General features: G+C 36.9%; 1 protein-coding gene across 1 annotated transcript in view; it reads right to left on the reverse strand.

Annotated features, from left to right (window-relative positions):
* LSAMP (limbic system associated membrane protein) overlaps positions 1–22,578 on the reverse strand; it is a 664,196-nt gene that overhangs the window by 286,889 nt on the left and 354,729 nt on the right. The window contains exon 2 of the mRNA XM_065942930.1: positions 15,460–15,692. Coding sequence (XP_065799002.1) covers positions 15,460–15,692 — 233 coding nt within the window. The remainder of the gene's footprint in view (positions 1–15,459; positions 15,693–22,578) is intronic.

A 22,578-nucleotide genomic window follows, 5' to 3' on the forward strand; every position in this document is an offset into this window, starting at 1 on the left:
TTGGAAAACTCTGTAGTGGCCACAGGACTGGAAAAGGTCAGTTTTCATTCCAATTCCCAAGAAAGGCAATGCCAAAGAACACTCAAACTACCACACAATTGTACTCATCTCACATGCTAGCAAAGTAATGCTCAAAATTCTCCAAGTCAAGCTTCAGCAATTTGTAAACTGTGAACTTCCAGATGCTCAAGCTGGTTTTAGAAAAGGCAGAGGAACCAGAGATCAAATTGCCAACATGCGCTGGATCATCGAAAAAGCAACAGAGTTCCAGAAAAACATCTATTTCTGCTTGACTGACTATGCCAAAGCCTTTGACTGTGTCGATCACAATAAACTGTGGAAAATTCTGGAAAAGATGGGAATACCAGACCACCTGACCTGCCCCTTGAGAAACCTGTTTGCAGGTCAGGAAGCAACAGTTAGAACTGGGCATGGAACAACAGACTGGTTCCAAATAGGAAAAGGAGTGTGTCAAGGCTGTATATTGTTATCCTGCTTATTTAACTTATATGCAGAGTACCTCATGAAAACGCTGGGCTGGAAGGAGCACAAACTGGAATCAAGACTGCTGGGAGAAATATCAATAACCTCAGATATGCAGATGATACCACCCTTATGGCACAAAGTGAAGAAGAACTAAAGAGCCTCTTGATGAAAGTGAAAAAGGAGAGTGAAAAAGTTGGCTTAAAATTCAACATTCAGAAAACTAAGATCATGGCATCTGCTCCCATCACTTCATGGCACATAGATAGGGAAACAGTGGAAATAGTGGCTGACTTTATTTTTTTGGGGTCCAAAATCACTGCAGATGGTGATTGCATCCACGAAATTAAAAGACGTTTACTCCTTGGAAGGAAAGTTATGACCAACCTAGACAGCATATTAAAAAGCAGAGACCTTACTTTGTCAACAAAGGTCCATCTAGTCAAGGCTGTGGTTTTTCCAGTAGTAATGTATGATGTGAGAGTTGGACTATAAAGAAAGCTGAGTGCAGAAGAATTGATGGTTTTGAACTGAGGTGTTGGAGAAGACTCTTGAGAGTCCCTTGGACTGCAAGGATATCCAACCAGTCCATCCTAAAGGAGATCAGTCCTGGGTGTTCATTGGAAGGACTGATGATAAAGCTGAAACTCCAATATTTTGGCCACCTGATGCGAAAAGCTGACTCATTTGAAAAGACATTTATGTTGGGAAAGATTGAAGGCAGGAGGAGAAGGGATAACAGAGGATGAGATGGTTGGATGGCATCACTGACTCAATGGACATGATTTTGGATAAACTCCGGGAGTTGGTGATGGACAGGGAGGCCTGGCATGCTGCAGTTCATGGGGTCATGCGGTTCATTGGACACGACTGAGCGACTGAATTGAACTGAACTGATTTGCCATGAAGTGAAGGGACTGGAAACCATGATCTTACTTTTCTGAATGTTGGGTTTTAAACCAAACTTTTCACTTTCCTCTTTCACTTTTATCAAGGGGCTCTTTAGTTCTTTGCTAGAAGCAAGTACACAGTTGAAGCAGCTTATAGGAAATCCAGACAGATGGGGTTTTGTTTGATTGTGGGGTTGTTTTTGTTTGTTTGTTTGTTTGTTTGTTTTGAAATCAGGATGGGGTATATAAATTTTATAATAGAGTTGTTTATGCTATGATTTTACTTGATCTGAGGAGATTGACAAAGTCCTTCTCACATAAAATCTGTTTTCCAAGAGTTTGTAATAAAATTCAACATTCAAAAAACTAAGACTATGGCATCCAGTCCCATCACTTCATGGTAAATAGATGCGAAACAATGGAAACAGTGACAGATTTTATTTTCTTGGGCTCCAAATTCTCTATAGATGGTGACTGCAGCCAAGAAAATAAAAGACTCTTGCTCCTTGAAAGAAAAGCTATGACAAAACCTAGCTAGTGTATTAAAAAGCACAGACGACACTTTGCCAACAAAGGTCCATATAGTCAAAGCTATGTTTTTTCCAGGAGTCATGTATGGATGTGAGAATTGGACCATAAAGAAGGCTGAGCACTGAAGAACTAATGCTTTAAAACTGTGATGCTGGAGAAGACTCTTGAGAGTCCCTTGGACAGCAAAGAGATCAAACCAGTCTATCCTAAAGGAAATCAACCCGAATATTCACTGGAAAGACTGAAGCTGAAACTGAAGTTCCAATATTTTGGTCACCTGATGCAAAGAGCCGACTCATTGAAAAAGACCATGATGCTGGCAAAGATTGAGGGCAGGAGAAGGAGGAGACAGAGAATGAGATGACTGGATGGCATCACCGACTCAGTGGACATGAGTTTGAGCAAACTCAGGGAGATAGTGCAGGACAGGGAAACCTGGCATGCTGCAGTCCATGGGATTGCAAAGAGTCAGACATGACCGAGTGACTGAACAACAACAACAAAGCATTATCTTTATAATATCTCTTTTAAAAAGAATATATGTCTTTGAAAGTATAAGAAATTAAGGCCTTATCATTTTAGAATAAACAATTTTATGATTGCTTCCACCATATAGAAAAGATAGAACACTTAGGTGAGAGAATAAAGAGGACTGAAGGAGAAATGATAAAAGGGAAAATAAAATGGAGGTGGAAGTTGACAAAGAAATTCTGCTCTCTGAGAAATTTTATAAAAGCCTGTCCTTTCAATAATCATGATTTTATTATTTTAATGATTCATAAACAATTTCTAGATATAATACATGTACATATAATAAAACTGGAAACTAAGCAATACAACTTTACCCATAAAATCAATATTTGAAAAATTAATATAAAATTATTTTGGTATATTTCATTGTATCTACTTTTCCAATGAATGTACAAATGCATATGGTGTAAGCTGTATATTTATTCTAGCTCATAAAATTAAGGTTGTAGATTATACTGTTTTGTAATCTGCCACTTCAATTAACCATACATTGCAAATATGTTTATTACATAATAAAATGTCTTATAAATCATGTTTTATAAAGCATGATAGTTAATGGTTGCTTAGATGCATAAATCAGAGTTCTTAATTGGAATAAAGAGAAAGCATCTCTAGTTCTCCTGTGCCTGTCATTGCAACCAGGAAGCAGAATTATGACCAAAAAGTTTTATGAGGCAAGAATGAGTGCTGTTGAATCTGAACATGAGATGACATAGCTCTCACCACTGACAGCATGGTTCTAGATGGAGGTCTTAGCAGAACATCAGAGATACAGCCACTAATAGATAAACTCACTATAAATGTCACCAACTTCCTGAATAGATTCTCTTTGGTCCCGAGTTTCTTGTGTCAGTAATTTGTACTAATAATTCTGAACCTGAGGCAAATGAAGTGGAGTTTCAAGGCTGAATATCGTGTTTAAGCCCAAGTTTTGAGGGTATCTCAATTTCATTTCAGCTTCCACTCTGGGTAGTAATGTCTACATTCCAACAATACTGAAAGAGAAACCCCTAAACACAGGGAAGAGGTTTGTATGTTAGGCATTCTAATGTCCACTATAATAGCACTTCTTTCTATGAAATGACTCAAGTTTACTTCCTCATTCCATATCCTGATAGATTTCATGTGCTTTTCAGAATTCATTGAAAAATAATTCTGTGATGAACACTTTGTACAAAAATCTGTACTTCCATTTCAGAGGATTTTCTTTTTATACATTTTCAGAAGTGGAATTATTAGGTCAAATGATACAAACATAGTTAAAAACTTTGATGGATAGAGTCCTACATTACTACATTACTCTAGGCTTACACTACTCTAGTGAAGTTTCTACTCATTCACACTCTTAGCAGGGAGCTATGAAAGTGTCAGTTTTCCTACTGACTTGCCAATTCTGGCTAGCCACATTCTATCTACATTAACCCTTTCCCAGTATTATGGGTGCAAAAATAATAACTTATTGTTGTTTCACTTTATATGTTCTTGATTATAATGGCAGTTTTACAGTTTTCAAGATGTTCTCTATTTTCAATGACCCTTTTGTAAATTGACAATTTATGTCCTTAAACAAATTTTAGTCATATTTTCTGTACTGATTTTTTCCTATTTATCTATTGAAATCCTTATATTGATGACATTAAGATTTTATCTGTTACCTATTTTGTTTTAAAATCACTTTATCCCTCATCTTAATTTTAGACATTTAGTCAAATTTATTCTTTTTTCCTTTATGCTTTTTTTTCACTTGTTTTTATGATAAGAAGGCTTTCTTAACCCTGTTTGATGGCATCATCGACTAAATGGACATGAATTTGAGCAAATTCCAGGAGATAGTGAAGGACAGGGAAGCCTGACATGCTGCAGTCCATGAGGTCCCTAAGAGTAGGACACAGCTTAGTGACTGACCAACACAATAACTCTGTTTACATACATATTTATTGATGGTTCTTTTTGGTTTTTCTTTTATTTGAAAGACATCTCTATGTTCCTCTATGCAAAGTTTCCACTAATTTACACACTCAACAGGGAGATAAGAAAGTATCAGTTTTCCTTTTTCCTTTATTTTCTACTTTTAAATCTTTAAGGGATCTGGTATTAATTTCATGAATGGTTGTTCAGTAAGTATAAGTATTTACTTTTTCTTTAATTATTCAAAATCATCTGTTGAATAATTATACTTTCTCCATGATTTTAAATAAAGCTAGATCTAGTGTATGGTATGTGTTGTAGTGTTTATGCATTTCATTTATATCCACCGACTTTGTCATTTATGAATATTTTTACAAAATATGTTAATACATAGAAGTAGGGCAGAATTCCTGTCCCAATAATACAATTTTTAAAAATGTATTGACTATTTATATCCATTTATTCTTTACAATTAATTTGACAAATTAAGTATAATTTCAATCAAAAACTCCCCTAAGTAATTTTAGGTATATAAAATTTATATTTATCTTGGGGAAAATTGTCATTTCCCATTATTTGTGTTGCCATTCAAGAATGAAGTATTTTTGTATGGCTGTCCCCTTCACTTTTCAGCTGAAACTAACATGACATTGTTAATCAGCTATTCCCCAATACAACATAAAAAGTTTTAAAAAATGAAATAAAAGAATAAGGTATTTTCTTTCCAATTAAGTAGCAATACCAATGAAACAGACAAAGACAAACAAAAGAACTTCTTTCCTGCCAAGTAAAATGATATCAGTTTCTGCTTTTAGGTTCTCCATAGTTTATTTAATTTATTCTTAAATGCTTTTATATTATTAAGACTTTGTGAGCAGGTATTTTATTGTATATTTTGTAAACACTTATAACCAAATATAAAAATTAATTTTACATGTTCCTTAAGATAATTGGACAACTTATCAAACTGCTATTAGTAATAATACTTATAGTACTATTAATCATATATAGTACTAATACTAGTACTAATATTTTTGGTCATTAGTTTATGAGGGTTTTCTAAAATTAGTAATCACTTTAGCTAGATTATAGTTAAGTTTCTTTCTTTTATTCCCCACAACTAAATCTTTTAATTTTTTTGTCCAATTGTATTAACTAAAACTTCCAGAATAATTTCTAAAAGTGATCATTGGTATTCTCATCTTATTCCTGAATTATTACTAATAATTATAATTAGTATAATTATAATTAATAATTATAAAAGGCTACCTATCTTTCTCATGTTAAAAGAGACACCCTATTTAGTTCATATGTGTGAGTATTTAATAAAATCAATAATAGAAGTTATTTGAATTATATCATAAGTATTTGCATTGGTTATTGTGATTATCTTATAAATTTTCTCCTCTGACCTTTTGATGTAATATATCTTATTCATAACTTTTTATAATGGTGTATGCTTAAAATCTTGTTTGATTATTCAGTGTTCAACACAGTATAATTTTGATTACATTTTTTATTTATTAAAATTTAATTTTAATTGTGATTTTGTAATTTTTAATTTATTCACTAATATTTAATCCTGATACCCACCTTAATAACTTAGCAAATGAGCAAAAGGACAATATTAAATCCTGATACCCACTTTAACTATTACTGTGTCTGTTTTTAGTTTTCTTTTAAAATAATTTCAAATTTGCAGAAAAATTACAGGATCAGTAAAAAGAACTCCCATATATTCACATAGCAACCCTATTTAAGTTTTGTCAATTGTCACAACAAGGTCTATTCTAGGAAAACGGTCAGTGTAAGTTAGTATATTATATCCAGTATCATATTATGCCAGACTAGATGAATCACAAGCTGGAATCAAGATTGCTGGGAGAAATATCAACAACCTCAGATATGCAGATGATACCAACTCCAATGGCAGAAAGTGAAGAGGAGCTAAAGAGCCTCTTGATGAAGGCAAAAGAAGAGAGTGAAAAAACTGGCTTAAAACTCAACATTCAAAAAATGAAGATCGTGATATCCAATCCCATCACTTCACGGCAAATAGATGGGGAAACAATGGAAACAGTGACAGATTTTCTTTTCTTGGGCTCCAAACTCACTGTAGACAGTGACTGCAGCAATGAAATTAAAAGACACTTGCTTCTTAGGAAAAAAGCTATGACAAACCTAGATAGCATATTAAAAGCCAGAGACGTCATTTTGCTGACATATAGTTAAAGCTATGATTTTTCCAGTAGTCATATACAGATGTGAGAGTTGGACCGTAAAGAAGGCTGAGCACCAAAGAATTGATGCTTTCAAATTGTGGTGCTGGTGAAGACTCTCTTGAGAGTCTCTTGCTTGAACTGCAAGGAGGTTAAACCAGTCAATCCTAAAGGAAACCCTGACTGTTCATTGGAAGGACCAGTGATGAAGCTGAAGTTCCAATACTTTGGCCTCCTGGTTCGAAAAGCTAACTCACTGGAAAAGACCCTGATGCTGGGAAAGATTGAGGGCAGGAGGAGAAGGGGGTAACAGAGGATCAGACTGTTGGATGGCATCACAGACTCAATGGACATGAGTTTGAGCAATGTCTGGTAGGTGGTGAAGGATAGGGGAGCCTGGCATGCTGCAGTTCATGGGGTCACAAAGAGTCGGACACAACTGAGGGACTGAACAGCAATCATATTATGATAAACTGAGTATTTCTTCTGTCTCTTTAGACTTTCACAACCTTGACATACGAAGATTACAGGTCAGTCTTTCTACAGAATGTCCCCCACCCCCTTAGAAACATTCCTTGGATAGACTCGGGCACAGGCTGGGGCTGCTTTCCCACTATATTCAAACTTACCTAATAGTTTTTTTCACTAAAAAGAAGGGAAAAGGTCTTATCGTTTTTTGCACACTTTGTCACTGAGGCAGACCTAGGATTTGACAAACTTTAAAGAAGACTCAATCATCTCATTGTCCAAAAATATGTTATCTATTTATAGCAAACTGAAATGATGAAAATACACACATATTGAAAAAGATATGTGCCATCTTTCTTGACTTTTAGATATATGAAATTTTTTTTTAAATGCCTTTAAGATTTTTAAGAGTACACAGGTTTTTTGCTTTTTGGGGGGAGAGGGTTCTTTTTGGTAGTGTATAGAAAACATAAATGCTACAGATGATGATAGTTTATTGTGGCATACTGTACTATTTGAAAATACTTGAAATAGTAGTTTTCCTTATCTTAATAGGTAAAATTCTGTGTGAAAACTAGCACATCTCTGAGTAACCACACAGATATCATGTAAATGCAAATAAAAATAACTGTAGCATAGACTGGATATAGCTAAACTAGCAGATGCAGATCTAATGTAGAAAAAATCCCCACTCTCAAATTCCTCCTAATCACCATCAAAACTCTGACCAAGTTATTAAAATCGTTATTGATATAATGACTCAAGAATATATACTGCATCTTTGAATAGAGCTGAACATTCAGTGGTCTGTGTTGTCAAGTAGCTCTCTTCCCTTCATGGAGTCTGGGTTTTTCCACTGAGCCAAAGGAACGGCTATCCATTCCAGTATTCTGGCCTGGAGAATTCCACGGACTGTATAGTCTATGGGGTGGCAAAGAGTCGGACACAACTGAGTGACTTTCACATCACTTCACTTCAGATCTGGGTACTAAATAACTTTTTCTCTCTTTTACTTCTCTCAGCTTTAAGAAAGACAAAATGTAGGTTAGAGCAGAAAGTATGTGGGTGTAAATAGTGGATTTATTTTAATAGCTAAAATGCATGCATGCTAAGTCGCTTCAGCTGTGTCCGACTCTTTGTGATTCTATGGACTGTAACCCACCAGGCTCCTCTGCCCATGGGATTCTCCAGGCAAGGATACTGGAGTGGGTTGTCATGCTCTCCTCCAGGAAATCTTCTCAACTCATGGATCAAAACCACTTCTCATATATCTCCTGCATTGGCAGGCAGGTTCTTTATCACTAGCACCACCTGGGAAGCCCAGAAACACCTAAAAGATGGACTGCAAATACATATACAGAGCTTGGAGATCATAATTAATTATGAGTGGGTGGACCGATTTAGACCAGACTTGAAGTTCTTCATGCAGGGAAACTATCAAATTAAAACTGTATGAGCTAATATTCCCAAATATTTTAGCCCCCAAATTTCACTTCTTCCCATTACACTGGCTCTCTGATTGCTGATGTGGATAGTGATGTCCTTAAAGTCTGATCCTGACCTATTAACAGCCAATCAAGAGGCTATTGTCTGAAAAATTAAGCTGAAGAGTAGGACAATTAGTAGACTTCAGCATGTAAAATCCAAATGAAATTCTAGTTAATCAGGAAGACTCAATAATCAACAGAATTATCCCTCAAATCAAATATAACTAAAGACGGTCTCAAATTCTTTATTTCATTAGAACATTTAAAAGACGTATCAAGCTCCAGGCTAAGTTGAATTGGAATGCAGTGGCAAACAGTTTGTGTAATATTTTGTAGGTGATGCTAAATTATTTTAAAAATAATCAGTGCAACATGATACTGATTATGGAAGGGAAAGAGAGACAAAAGGGAAGGGAGAACAAAGGAACTAATAAAAGAAAGAAAGGAGAGCAATTAAAAGAGACCAAAGGTTGGCTGCTTCGAGTTCTGGGTAATAGATATTAGTCAGAATTAGGAATGTTTGATAGAATTGTAAAATGCACCCAAGAATTTAAATCCTAGGAACAATAAGTTCTAGACGAGTATTCATGAAAACATTAAATGTTTCCCAACATCTGAATTTTCAATTATTAAATTAAGAAAGCATCTACAGACATGCAACTGCAAGCCAATATGATATGCTTGGATTAATGAAATACAGGAAATATGACATTTTAAGTGTGAGGATAAAACACACAGGGTCTTACAAGAGTTAACTTTCATACTTCTTCCATAGTTACATTGGTTTAATTCAGGTAATCACGTAAGGAGATCAAGCCAGTCTACAGGAAATCAACCCTGAATACTGGATTGATGCTGAAGCTGAAATTCCAATATTTTGGCCACCTGATACAAAGAGCTGACTCACTGGGAAAGACCCTGATGCTGGGAAAGATTGAGGGCAGGAGGAGAAGAGGGCAAGAGGATGAGATGGTTGTACAGCATCACTGACTCAATAAGCTTGAGTCTCTTACTTTACTTTTACATTTTAAAAATAAAGTTGGGAGGAGAATTTGGAGGAGAATGGATACATACATATGTCTTTTTGGGTCCCTTTGCTGTCCCCCTGAAATTATGACAACATTGTTAGTCGGCTTAATGAAATAAAATGAAAATTTTTAAAAATGTTAATGAGAATAGCATAAAAAGAAAGCAAAAGGCAACACAGAAATGACGGTTCTATTATGGGTAACAGACTCAAGAATAATGTAATAAATACATTGAAAACATGATAAATGTTATAAGGTACAATGAATGAGACATTTAATAAATAAGATCTACATTTAAAAAATAACATCGTGGTAAGATGTCCTTTGTATTCACATACACATGGAGATTCCTAATGTTGCAGCTAAAAAGCTACCGTGTTTTTGGAGCCATCTTTCCCAGAGCTCAAGAAGATGAGATTAATCTTTGTATTCAGTGAGTACACAGATGTATTTTTACTTTTAGTTTTTCTATGACAAGGCCCTAGTACCTGCTTTGCAGAGTTTTAGATACACTTTGATGCCGGGTCACCAGGAAAATGAACACGCAGACAGAACAAACCCCTCTCATTGATTGCTTAGATTTCTGCCACAGTGGTTCTTGGTTTTCCCACATGTATCTGAAGCACCCGCAGAGCATACACACTTGTAAATTTTGGCCACATTACCAAGCCTTCCAGTTCAGTTGTTCTGGGAGTGGTTCTCAGGAACCTGTATTTTGAAAAGTATAATAAACCAAATTCTTGACTTTTTTGCAGCTTATGCAAGGACCAGATAAAGAGAATATTGCCTTAACACAAGTGTCTCCATCTCTGGCACAAGAAGAAAAAAAAGTAGGAAATCAAAGGAAGGAAGGTAACCTTTGGAGAGAAATGGGCATTATTAATTGGAAGGATGCCAGAGAAATTTGTTTATATTATTCAAGTGAAAGATATTGTTTTCTCAATCTTTGAGTTTAGAATCTGTAAAGGAGGTGGTATAAGAACCAAACTACTGGCTTTAGAAATGGGTCCCACCATTTTTTACATATCTCAAAAAATGTTTATATTTGAATAGCCTGACTTCCACAGATGCAAAATTTAATTTCACTAATTGCAAGTGATCCCAAAGGTCATTATTGATTTGTGAATTTGCTGATGCAAAACTTTCACCTGTGTTCCTCATGAGGAAGATGTGTGGAGATGTCATTTAGCTAAAGATTGAGTTTAGCGAACCATGAAGCATATTTATTTCAACACAGGTTATTTTCTGTGTAGTGACTCTCATGAACTGATTCTAAAAAAACTTACTTTCTCTCTGAAAAATAATCACCAAAATAGGAGAGAAAATGTTGGAGATGCTGAAAAGTCACTCACACTGTGGAAATATATATATACTAATTAAAGGAATTTCCAGGAGAAATGGAGGGATACAGGAGAAATATGAGGGGGACAAACACTTAAACATTTATAAAGTTGAGATTTTTGAAGTCTAGAGAAGTTTGCATATCTCAGCCAGTTTTTGTTGTTGTTGTTGTTTTAGTGTTGATACATGAAATGGACAGTTTAGGGAGAGATTTTCTTTTCATAGGACTAGGCTAGGTAAGAAGCCTTAGAGATGTTATCATGAAAGTCAAGTTATGTTCCAATATACCATTCCTATCTCATGCCCAAGAATAGTTTTAGAAATATTAGGGGATATAACATTATTTGAAATTGAATGAAATTATGCAGGATTATTTCCCTAGATGTTCTTAATGTACATACTACTTTTAAAGTAGTGGCTCCTAAAGTGTGGCCCCAGTACCAGCAGCATCAGTATCACCTGGGAATGTGTGAGAAGTGCCACTAGAGCATGAGAACATGTGAGAGTGCAAATTATCAGGCCTGATCTTCAGAACGACTTAATCAGAAATTCTGAAGTGGGGTGTACCACCAATCAAAAATAGAACTTACCAAACTCTCTATATGTTGTCAATACACACTGTGTGCTGTCCTCAGACATCCTTAATAAAAGTAGCTAAAAAATTCAAGGTGATGCTGGTCTAAGAAGCCTTTTAGAATCCCAAAGAAGTAAAGTTCAAGACTAGATGCTAAAGAAAAGGACAACTGAAGAAAATACATTGAAGGAACCCAAAGAACAGCTGAAAGAGTCTACTCAAGGGTATCATGCAACAAGTGGAGGGCATTGTCGGACTCTGGGAAGCACCCAGGACAAAGAGAGCCTCATGAGAGTTACTCCAGCAGCAGCAGCAGCCTGCTTGTTGTCACAGTGGTTATCATCACCATTAGTATCACTATCACTATCACCACCACCACCATCATCATCACCTTATTTGGTGAGAACACATGATCTCCAGAAAACAAGCTAGGGGCTTACCTAGGTCACAAAATCTTTAAATTAAACCAAGCTTTAGAGTGACTAAAGATGGTGACTGCAGCCATGAAATGAAAAGATGCTGGCTCCTTGGAAGAAAAACTATGACAAACCTAGACAGCATATTCAAAAGGAGAGACATCACTTTGCCAACAAAGCTCCATCCAGTCAAAGCTATGGATTTTCCAGTAGTCACATATGGATGTTAATAGTTGGTCTATAAAGAAAACTGAGAACCAAAGAACTGATGCTTTTGAACTGTGGTGTTGGAGATGACTCTTGAGAGTCCCTTGGACAGCAAGGATATAAAAACAATCAATCCTAAAGGAAATCAGTCCTGAATATTCATTGGAAGGACTGATGCTGAAGCTGAAGCTCCAATACTTTGGCCAGCTGATGTGAAGAGCCAACTCACTGGAAAAGACCCTGATGCTGGGAAAGACTGAAGGCAGGAGGAGAAGGGCATGACAGAGGATGAGATGTTTGAATGGCATCACTGACTCAATAGACTTAAGTTTGAGCAAGTTCCAGGAGTTGGTGATGGACATAGAAGCCTGGCGTGCTGAAGTCCATGGGGTTGCAAAGATTCAGACATGATTGAGTGACTGAACTGAACTGAGGCCTTAGAGAAATCAAGTGAAAGTGAGTCATTCAGTCATGTCTGACTCTTTGCAACCCCATGGTCTATACATTCCTTGGAATTCTCCAGGCCAGAATACTGGAGTGGTAGTCTTTCCCTTCTTCAGGGGATCTTTCCAACCCAGGGATCGAATCTAGGTCTCCCACATTGCAGGTGGATTCTTTACCAGCAGAGCTATTAGGAAGCCCCAAGTAGGTTACTCCAAAATGGATTTAAGTAGCAAGAAAGAAAACTGAGATTTGAAGCCCCACTTTCTTAACTACTATTTTTCAGTGATATCTCACAGCATCTTTAAGCTAAAGGTGACCTCCCCATTGGGCAAAGAAAAAGAATACAGTATTTATTTAATAACGAGTTATGTGGGATTTGCAGAAAGCATGTATGGTGAGTAACGAAGAACTTGAAAAATTCAAAAGACCCTTATATTCTGAAGGAAGGTGCTATGGGATTGGAGGAAAGAAGGATGGCAGACATGCCTATAAGCAGAATCTTTGATGTGGTGAAAACATGTAAAATGGAGGCAAGGAGTAGGAGACAGTGTGAATAAACAGCGGTAAAAGGGTGGAACCACTGACATAATCACAAAGTTGAATGTCCTAAGGGGAATCAAATCAGCCATCTGGTGCTAGATATCAAATGCCAACATCCATATAACTGTCCAAAAAATCTCCCTTCATAACTCAGGTTCAAGGAGGAAGCAACCTTTCATCATCGCCCTTACAAGAACAGGCTTTGTTGCTCATTTTTTCTTTTCAAGCAGTATGGTTAAAAAGAAAATACTCTAATACCTTGAATCAAACAGATATGGGTTTGAAACCCAGTCCTAAGCCAAGAGGCAGCCTTGGGCAGCTCCTTCTCATTTCTGAACTTCAACTTTTTTTCATATTTGTAATAAAGCTACTAATATCTACTTCATAATAACATTATTAGAAGCAAACAAGATAATGAATAAACAGTACCTCAACTGTATAGTTCTTTTCCATCTCTTAATATAAAGTTAAACTCAAAAACTTAATAGGGAAGTATAAGCAGCATGATCTGACCTAGTTCTAACTCTAATTCTCTCAAGATTACTGTGTTAGTAGCTAAAATGTACATAGATGAATGAGGGAAAAGGAGGAAGGGCTTTGGGCACTTGGCACTAAGAACTCAAATAGGAATTTGGTAGTTCTTAAAAAGTCAGAGCAAAAAAATTCCCATTCCAGTAGAATGTACTTCAATTTGATTCCTTGTCTGCTTGGATCCAAACTACTCCCTGAATTCTCTGTGTGACCTTGAGCAAGTAACCTAAACCTAATTAACTTCTGTTTCCTCATCTAGAAACCAAGGGATGTAATCCTCAGATTGCCCAATTTTGTTCCTTGTAGGACAATATACTTTCTCTAGCTGTGGTCTCTAGTGAGTTTCCAATAACATTAAAGACTGTGAAGGTATTAAAATTGTGTAGGAATTTCACAATATAATGTGTTGCTGGTCATTAGATAAAATCTGTTCCAAGGGACCTTAAGTAAACTAATTATCTCTCCTCTCTTTGCCATTAAATGAGTAGAAATTTTCCTTTTGTTTTGAAGTGTGTGTTTCTGTGTGTGTGTGTGCGCTTGTGTGCAGGCTTGTGTTTTGAGGAAGTTGCTAAGTTAACCTTTTACATATTTACACATCTGTAGTTATGTTTACACACTTAAATGGACGGCCTGACATCCAAACCCTGGTGTCTCTCATTAAGGAACTCAAGCGTTGTCCTCTAAACTACAAGGAGAAGATTCTATGCTGTGCTGTGATGGGCACTTCGCAAGTCAGTAGACATACCTTTTATAAGCAATAAAATGAAGCTGTCAGCCATTGCAAATGGACCAAGATAGAGGTCACATGACTAAACCACCCCTGCACCAGGTACTCTCTGATGTATTTACTCCGGTTTCAATCTATTAATCAGAGGAGTTGGGAGAGCAATAATTTAAATGCTGCAATAATCAATTCCATAACACATTAATAGAAGCTACAGTCAAACTTTGCATACAACTGACTGCACTGGAATCTTGACAGGAGCCCTAGGGCCATGCCTAATTTGCATTAAATTTACATAAAATTGTAAATCAAGAATACACGAACACAGCCCTAATACTTGTTAGTGCTTAGATCCTTCCTGGTAGATGGATTGAAACTGCTGGTGGTTTGACTCTGCTTGCAATAAAACTGTACAGCTGATCAGCTTTGTTCTCATTCTGCAATTATGGGGAAGGGGACCCAAGAGAGCTATAGTTTCAGGGCTTGCGTATGCCATTTAGGGTTTTGATCCTGTAAAACCATGACTCAGATGTGCCCTTGGAAACCCCAGTCTGGAAGCAGATTATCCCTGATGATTTTGCAGATCCTTGTCACGGCACTTGCTCACAAATAACTTGCCATGAAATAGAGATAGCCAGCCAGCTGAGAGGATGCCAAGGCCTCTGGAAATTTTTATTTTTCCAAATAACATTTACTATCAGAAAAACAGATAATTAGTGATATTCTTTAAACTGAGGACAGATATAAATCACACCTTCAGCAAAAGCATCCAGTATCTAACAGTGTGATAAAGTGGACCTCACATGGTTCCAAGCATTCTGAGTGTTTTTGTGTCCCTGTGGACACAGCTGTGGTCTTTGCTGTGTGTTATCACACTCAGGGTTAAGAGAAAACATTCACCAAAGTTATTAGCTCACAGTGGCAAGACTCCTTCTTCTTTATCCTCCTCAGTTCTACTATTTAAAGTCTATCCCCATTTAAAGTTTTTCTATGTAAAAGGAAAATAGATACTAAAGTGCCATAATGAATTTGGAATTTGCCATAATGAACCCTTTATGCCAGAAAGGATTACTCGAGTATTTTGTGTGTCATGATTATTTTCTGCCGCTCACCTCTCCTTTTCCACCTTCTCCTTACCTTGTACGATCAAGTAAACTTGGGAGGTCTTCGGCTCATGCTGTGTCTGCACCGAGCAAGTGTAAGATCCCTCATCGTAGACATCCACCTTCTGGATTCGCAGGCTGTACTCCAGAGAATGGCGTTTCTCCAGCTCAACCCGGGGGTCCAGAGACCACTTGTCATGCCCAGCAAAAATGATGCCAGAACGGTTCAACCAGGCCACTTTCGAGTTCTTATCTTCTACAACGCACCTGGCAAAGTAGAACAATGACATTATAGCCTTAGCCATAACCGGATCTGCATTCATTCTTAACACAATTTGACTCAGAAAGGCCAATCAAGAGAAATGACTGTGTGCAGAATGAATCATGGTCATGCCATTTCTTAGAGTCCTGAATACTGTCATCATTTCTCCTTTAAGATCTAATCCCCATCCATTGGATGGATGTCAGTATATCACACTCAATGTGACAATAAACAATCAGGGAAAGTAATACAGGCAGTTAAATGGATATCAACTTCCCATTGGATTATATTCTTCTTGTCTAGGAAAAGGTCATTCACACAGAACTCCATTTGTTTAAGTTACTTTGAGAATTAGACAAATGATAATATGGCACATTTACTCAGTTTTGAACTGCATGTATTCTTTCATTCAGTTCAGTTCAGTTCAGTCACTCAGTCGTGTCTGACTCTTTGAGACCCCATGGACCACAGCACGCCAGGCTTCCCTGTCCATCACCAACTCCCAGAGCTTACTCAAGCTCATGTCCATCAAGTTGGTGATGCCATCCAACCATCTCATCCTCTGTCAGCCCCTTCTCCTCTTGTCTTCAATCTTTCCCAGCATCAGGGTCTTTTCCAATGAGTCAGTTCTTCGCATCAGGTGGCCAAAGTATTGGAGTTTCAGCTTCAACATCAGTCCTTCCAATGAATATTCAGGACTGAGTTCCTTTAGGATGGACTGGTTGGATCAACTTCCTGTCCAAGGGACTCTCAAGAGTCTTCTCCAACACCACAGTTCAAAAACATCAATTCTTCGGCACTCAGCTTTCTTTATAGTCCAACTCTCACATCCATACATGACTACTGGAATAACCATTGCTTTGACTAGATGGACCTTTGTTGGCTATACTAATTCTTTAGTATTTCTTAAAGGCTTACGTCAAGGTGGATTCAAATTATGCCCCACCATTGAATCAACAGGAATTAGACTGAATTTCAGAGTTTACTTCTGATCTTTCCAAGTTTGGAATGCCCACCCCTAGGAATGAGAAGTGTGTGAGCAGGTCCACGGGTAAGTAGATAGGTATTGTAAACAAAATCAAAGCTTGTATCATCTTGCCTAAGTCTGGTTCCACCTTCTGAAGGCAACAGGTTATAGGCTGGGAAGACAGCTTGCTACCAGCATTTCTAGCACAATAGAATGAATTCAATCTTTTCCAATAGCTAAAAAACTAATTATTCCAAGGAATATGAAGGAAAAAAATATCGATTTGAATAACTACTTATTTTAGAAACCTAAAAGGGTTTAATGGAGAAAATCATGCTCCTTCAATTGCAGCAAGAATCTGGAAATGGAAAAGTCAAGCCAAAAACCTTCTATATCTTTGGCAAGATTTATATCTGCCTCACAAGGAGGTGGTCTCAGATCCCGTTCACAGCTGCAGAGCCAGTTGCTCAGTACTCTGGGGCATGAGGGATGGACAGAAGAAGCCAGGATCATGACAGCAGAACAGTAAAATGCTGTGTTCCCCTGTATTTTCCAAACCAAGTCCAATCCAGATTTTCTGTCAGGTCCAAAGAGCCATGCAAGTACAGGAAGCTGATACACTATCCACAGGTGTAAATACATAAAGATACAGAGTCCAATTCATCTCTTCTAAAAGAAGAAGAAATGCGGAATCATTTAAAAACAACTCACTTATGGTACAAAAATCATTCTCATCCTATTATTTTTGGGTAAATTTCAAATTTTACTAAAAATGAGAATTTCATTTTATTACTTGAGTGCATGATATACAGGTCTTTCTTTTCCTCTTTGCTTATTTATTTTCAGAAACATAGGTAGATTAAGGGCTTCCCTGGTAGCTCAGTGGTAAAGAATGCACCTGCAGTGCAGGAGCCACAGGAGATGTGGGTTCAATCCCTGGATCAAGAAGATTCCTTTGAGGAGAGCATGACAACCCATTCCAGTATTCTTGCCTGGGAAAATCCCATGGACAGAGAAGCCTGATGGACTACAGTCCATAGGGTTGCAAAGAGTCAGAAATGAATGAAGCGACTGGGCACAGAACAAATGTGGATTAAAGTACCATTTAGTAGCTCCAATATATGTTTCTCTGCCATTCAGATATTATTGAGATCAATTATGCTTGATAATTTAAGACTCTTCTAAAGGGGAGGGCAAAGCTAACTTCATGAATGTTCCCTGCTTCTCTCCTGACTCAATTTTACTTTCCCTCTTCCATTCCTTGGTGGCACCATGTCTCTGTCCTTGGAGGTATTTGTAGCGCTTCTCAACTTAGAATCAGTTATGAATCAATTAATAGATTATTTGCTGTCTTCCTCTAGATCATTAATAAAGTTGCTGATGTAGGTCTCCTGTGTTTTTCTTTTCCACTGAGAATAATGGAAATTTCTCTTTGCCAAAGCATTTTAATTTTCTATCACATTTATCATTGCATTGCTTTCATCATCTACACAGCCCAACACAGTAGTAACTAGTATGTTATAGCATAGAGGTGTACCTTAAATGGTGTTTAGCCTGGAGGAAGGCTAGAATATGTTTATCTTGAAAAAATACATTTTATATACATATAACTATAAATAAAGAAATGATATGGACCTAACAGAAGCAGAAGATATTAATAGGTGGCAATAATACACCAATCTATACAAAAAAGATCTTAATGACCTGGATAACCATGATGGTGTGATCACTCACCTAGAGCCAGGCATCTAAGTCAAGTGGGCCTTAGGAAGCATCTCTACAAACAAAGCTAGTGGAGGTTATGGGGTTCCAGCTAAGCTATTTCAAATTCTAAAAGATGATGCTGTGAAAGTGTTGCACTCAATATGCCAGCATATTTGGAAAGCTCACCAGCGGCCACAGGACTGGGAAAGGTCAGTTTTTATTCCAATCCCAAAGAAGGTTAATGCCAAAGAATGTTCAAACTACCACACACTTGCACTCATTTCACATGCTAGCAAAGAAATGCTCAAAATCTTTCATGCTAGGCTAGGCTTCAACAGTACATGAACTGAGAACCTCCAGATGTACGAGCTGGATTTAGAAAAGACAGAGGAACCAGAGATCAAATTGTCAACATCCACTGGATCATAGAAAAAGCAAGAGAATTTCAGAAAAAACATCTACTTCTGCTTCATTGACTATACTAAATCCTTTGTGTGGATCACAATGAACTGTGGAAAATTCTTAAAGAGTTGGGAAGGCTGGACCATCTTACCTGCCTCCTGAGAAACCTATATGCAGGTCAAGAAGCCACAGTTAGAACCGGACATGGAACAACAAACTGGTTCCAAATTGGGAAAAGAATACATCAGGGCTGTATATTGTTACCCTGCTTGTTCAACTTATATGCAGAGTACATTATGCAAAATGCTGGGCTGGATGAAGCACAAGCTGGAATCAAGATTGCAGGGAGAAATATCAATAACCTCAGATATATAGATGAAACCACCCTTATGGTAGAAAGCAAAGAGGAACTAAAGAGCCTCTCAATGAAAGTGAAAGAGGAGAGCAAAAAACTGGCTTAAAACTCAACATTCAAAAAACGAAGATCATGGCATCCAGTCCCATACTTTATGACAAATATATGGGGAAACAATGGAAACAGTGACAGACTTTATTTTCTTGGGCTCCAAAATCACTGCAGATGGTGACTCCAGCCATGAAATTAAAAGACATTTGCTTCTTGGAAGAAAAGCTATGATAAACCTAGACAGCATATTCAAAAGCAGAGACATCGCTTCCAACAAAGTTCCCTTGTAGTCAAAGCTATGGTATTTCCAGTAGTCATCTATGGTTGTGAGAGCTGGACCATAAAGAAGGCTGAGCATAGAAGAATTGATGCTTTGAACTCTGGTGTTGGAGAAGACTCTTGAGAGTCCCTTGGACAGCAAGGAGATCAAACCAGTCAATCCTAAAGAAAATAAATGCTGAATATTCATTGGAAGAACTGATGCTGCAGCTGAAGTCCAATACTTTGGCCACCTAATGCGAAAATGTGACTCACTGGAAAAGACCCTGAGCTGGGAAAGATTGATGGCAGGAAGAGAAGGGGATGACAGACAATGAGATGGTTTGATGGTATCACTGACTCAATGGACATGAGTTTGAGCAAACTCTTGGAGATGGTGAAGGTCAGAAAAGTTTAGCATGTTGCAGTACATGGGGTCACAAAGAGTCAGACAGGACTGAGGGACTGAACAAGAAAAGTGACAATACATATACATTTTATCTCATTCATTAAGATACCTCCAAGCACTAATATGGTATAAAACAGACCTTGGTACATGCCTGTCATATGAACCAGCAGTGTTACATATGCATAAAAAGGATATATGGTTACCTATATTCCACTCCTCCCATCCCAAACCCTTACAGCATCCACTAATGAATTGGGCAAATTTCCTTATTAGTGAAAGGGAGAGTTTCTAAGTTGAATCTTTAGGGTCCTTTGGACACTTTAGCAATTTTTTTCTGTGGAAAAGTTAAAATTAGCACATAGATCATTACTCCAAATTATTCTCTGAGAGAGTTCAGATCTATCTTACCTAAAGAAGTAATTGACTATTTCAGCAAAATTGCCAGACCCATAAAAATGTATCCACCGAAACAGTATAAAGTTATGTGGAAAGTCTGCTGTGACAATCAGTATAATATTTTATTTGTATATTGTGTTTCATTCAAATTTATGTTTCATAATTTCTACTTTACTTCCCAATAAGTGAAAGGAACACTAGAATACATACATACACACATACACTCACACTTTTCACTAATCAGTATCATTAACCAACTCCAAGCACCAGAACAAAATATAGCATTTTTAAAAAGGAAATCGAGACTCCTCCAGATATTTAAGGGTTCTTCTTTTATGCAGCTAATGGTTCAGAGTAAGTGTGTTGACTTTATAAACTAGAAAATAATCTTTCTATAACACGGCTAAAACATTCACACTGAAAAATGAGCAAAGAAAAATCACAATTTCAGAGTTAATTTAAGAATGTTTAAATCTTGACTTAAAATGGAAACTATTTTAAACCACAAGAAGTGCATATAAGAGAAAAGATGATCAAAGTCAAAGTAATAGTCTCAACTACAGAAAAGTGTAGAAGTTTTGTTTGTTAAATGAAAATAGCCGGTCACATAGGATAGTCACAAATGCCTAGCTACTGGGAAATGAGGAAATGCCAATTAAAGAAAGAGCCAGGCCCAGTAAGCATCATGAGCATGCATCTGGAAGCTAAGTGGCTTAAATGTCTATTAGGCATGCCTGTGGAGTGAGTGTTCTCATGCCATACCATTGTAATATGGCAATAAATGATCCCCCACTCAGAATGCTGCTTCAGTACCAGTCTAGTTCTAAAACAAATACCTAGTCACTTCATCTGCTAAATCGGCTCTGGCCAAAGCAGGGAAATTATAGAAAGACACATTTTTCCAATCTGTGTTATATGTTGTTTGAATCTGATAGAATGTTTCCTTTAAAAGCTTGGGATACACAGATCATTCCAGGATTTAGAAAGAATTGCATGATAAAGAGAGTAGGTGTTGGTCCCAAGGGGAGAGGGCAGGGACTGACCTTCCACTGTGGGTGGGATTTCTGGCAGGTGGCTGAGGCCCTGAAGATATAATACAAAGTGTCACCTTTCCAGGAAATCTTGATTCATGCCCCATCCTTTTACTTGACTCCTTCTTATTACTCCACAATGTATTTGAGTTATCTGTACTTATCTTTTCTCATAAGCTTATTAATGAGAGTGACCCTCAAGAAGTCACCTATGGAACCTTCATGGGACCAACAGAATAACCAGGTAAACAGGAGGCACTCACTAAAATGTGGAATAAATACACTGAATTTAACAAACTGCTAGTAGATCAATTATCAAATATTTGTTAATTATTTAATAGGTATAGTATAGATGATAATTATTTTATCTTTTCTTAACTAATAATTAAAATTTTCAGATACATAGGGAAAATTTAAAGAGAATTACTGAGTATGCAATTAATATGAAATCAAGAGAGAAATATTGTTATCAATGAAGAAAGATCATTCCTGGGAATAAATAATCTATATCACACATCAAAAACAGTGAAAAGAAGTATAAAGCACTAGATAAACATTTAGTGAGTTGCCCACATTAACCATGAACCCACAAATTTCACGTGGTTACTTACCTTAACTATGAACCTATGATTTTTTTTTTTTAAATCAGCTTTAAAAAAATAAAAAGAAAGGCAAGCAAACACATTTCTAACTTCCCTGTTCAGCATGTCTGAATCCATAAAACTGTCACAAAAAATCAATTCACCCATAAAAATTCTCAAGCATTGGATCTCTGCAAGTACTTTACACCAAGTATATTATGCACAGTTACACAAATAGGTACACTGACAATTCTACTCATACTGCATCAAGTCTGGGGATTATACTTCCAAAACAAAGAATATAATTGGAGGCAGAAAGAAATGCTTAATTTGGTTTGTACCAATAGATGGTTTAATAACATATTTACTGACAGTACATCCTTGATGTAACTGATAAACATCTAATAGATATTAAGCCTGTTCAGCTGCTACTAGACACAGCTCATTTTTAATAAGCATTACTGGCTGCTATAAATGGACTGAGTTAGTAATTAAATTTATCCAGACTTTACTTCTGAAGAGTATAATTTGGTATTTATTCTAAAATAACAAATAAATATATTTTACTTAGTTTCTCACCAGTTATCCACCTTCATACTTTTTAATTATACAAACTGGGGAAAGTGTAGCTAGATGGGTGAGAGAGATTTGCTTCTTAAGAAAGAACAGTGGTTTTTAAGTGGGGGCAATTTGTGCTTCCAGATAATATTTGGTAATATCTGAAGACAGTTTTTTGA

This window comes from Muntiacus reevesi, chromosome 8, assembly GCF_963930625.1.
Source record: "Muntiacus reevesi chromosome 8, mMunRee1.1, whole genome shotgun sequence".
Lineage (NCBI taxonomy): Eukaryota > Metazoa > Chordata > Mammalia > Artiodactyla > Cervidae > Muntiacus > Muntiacus reevesi.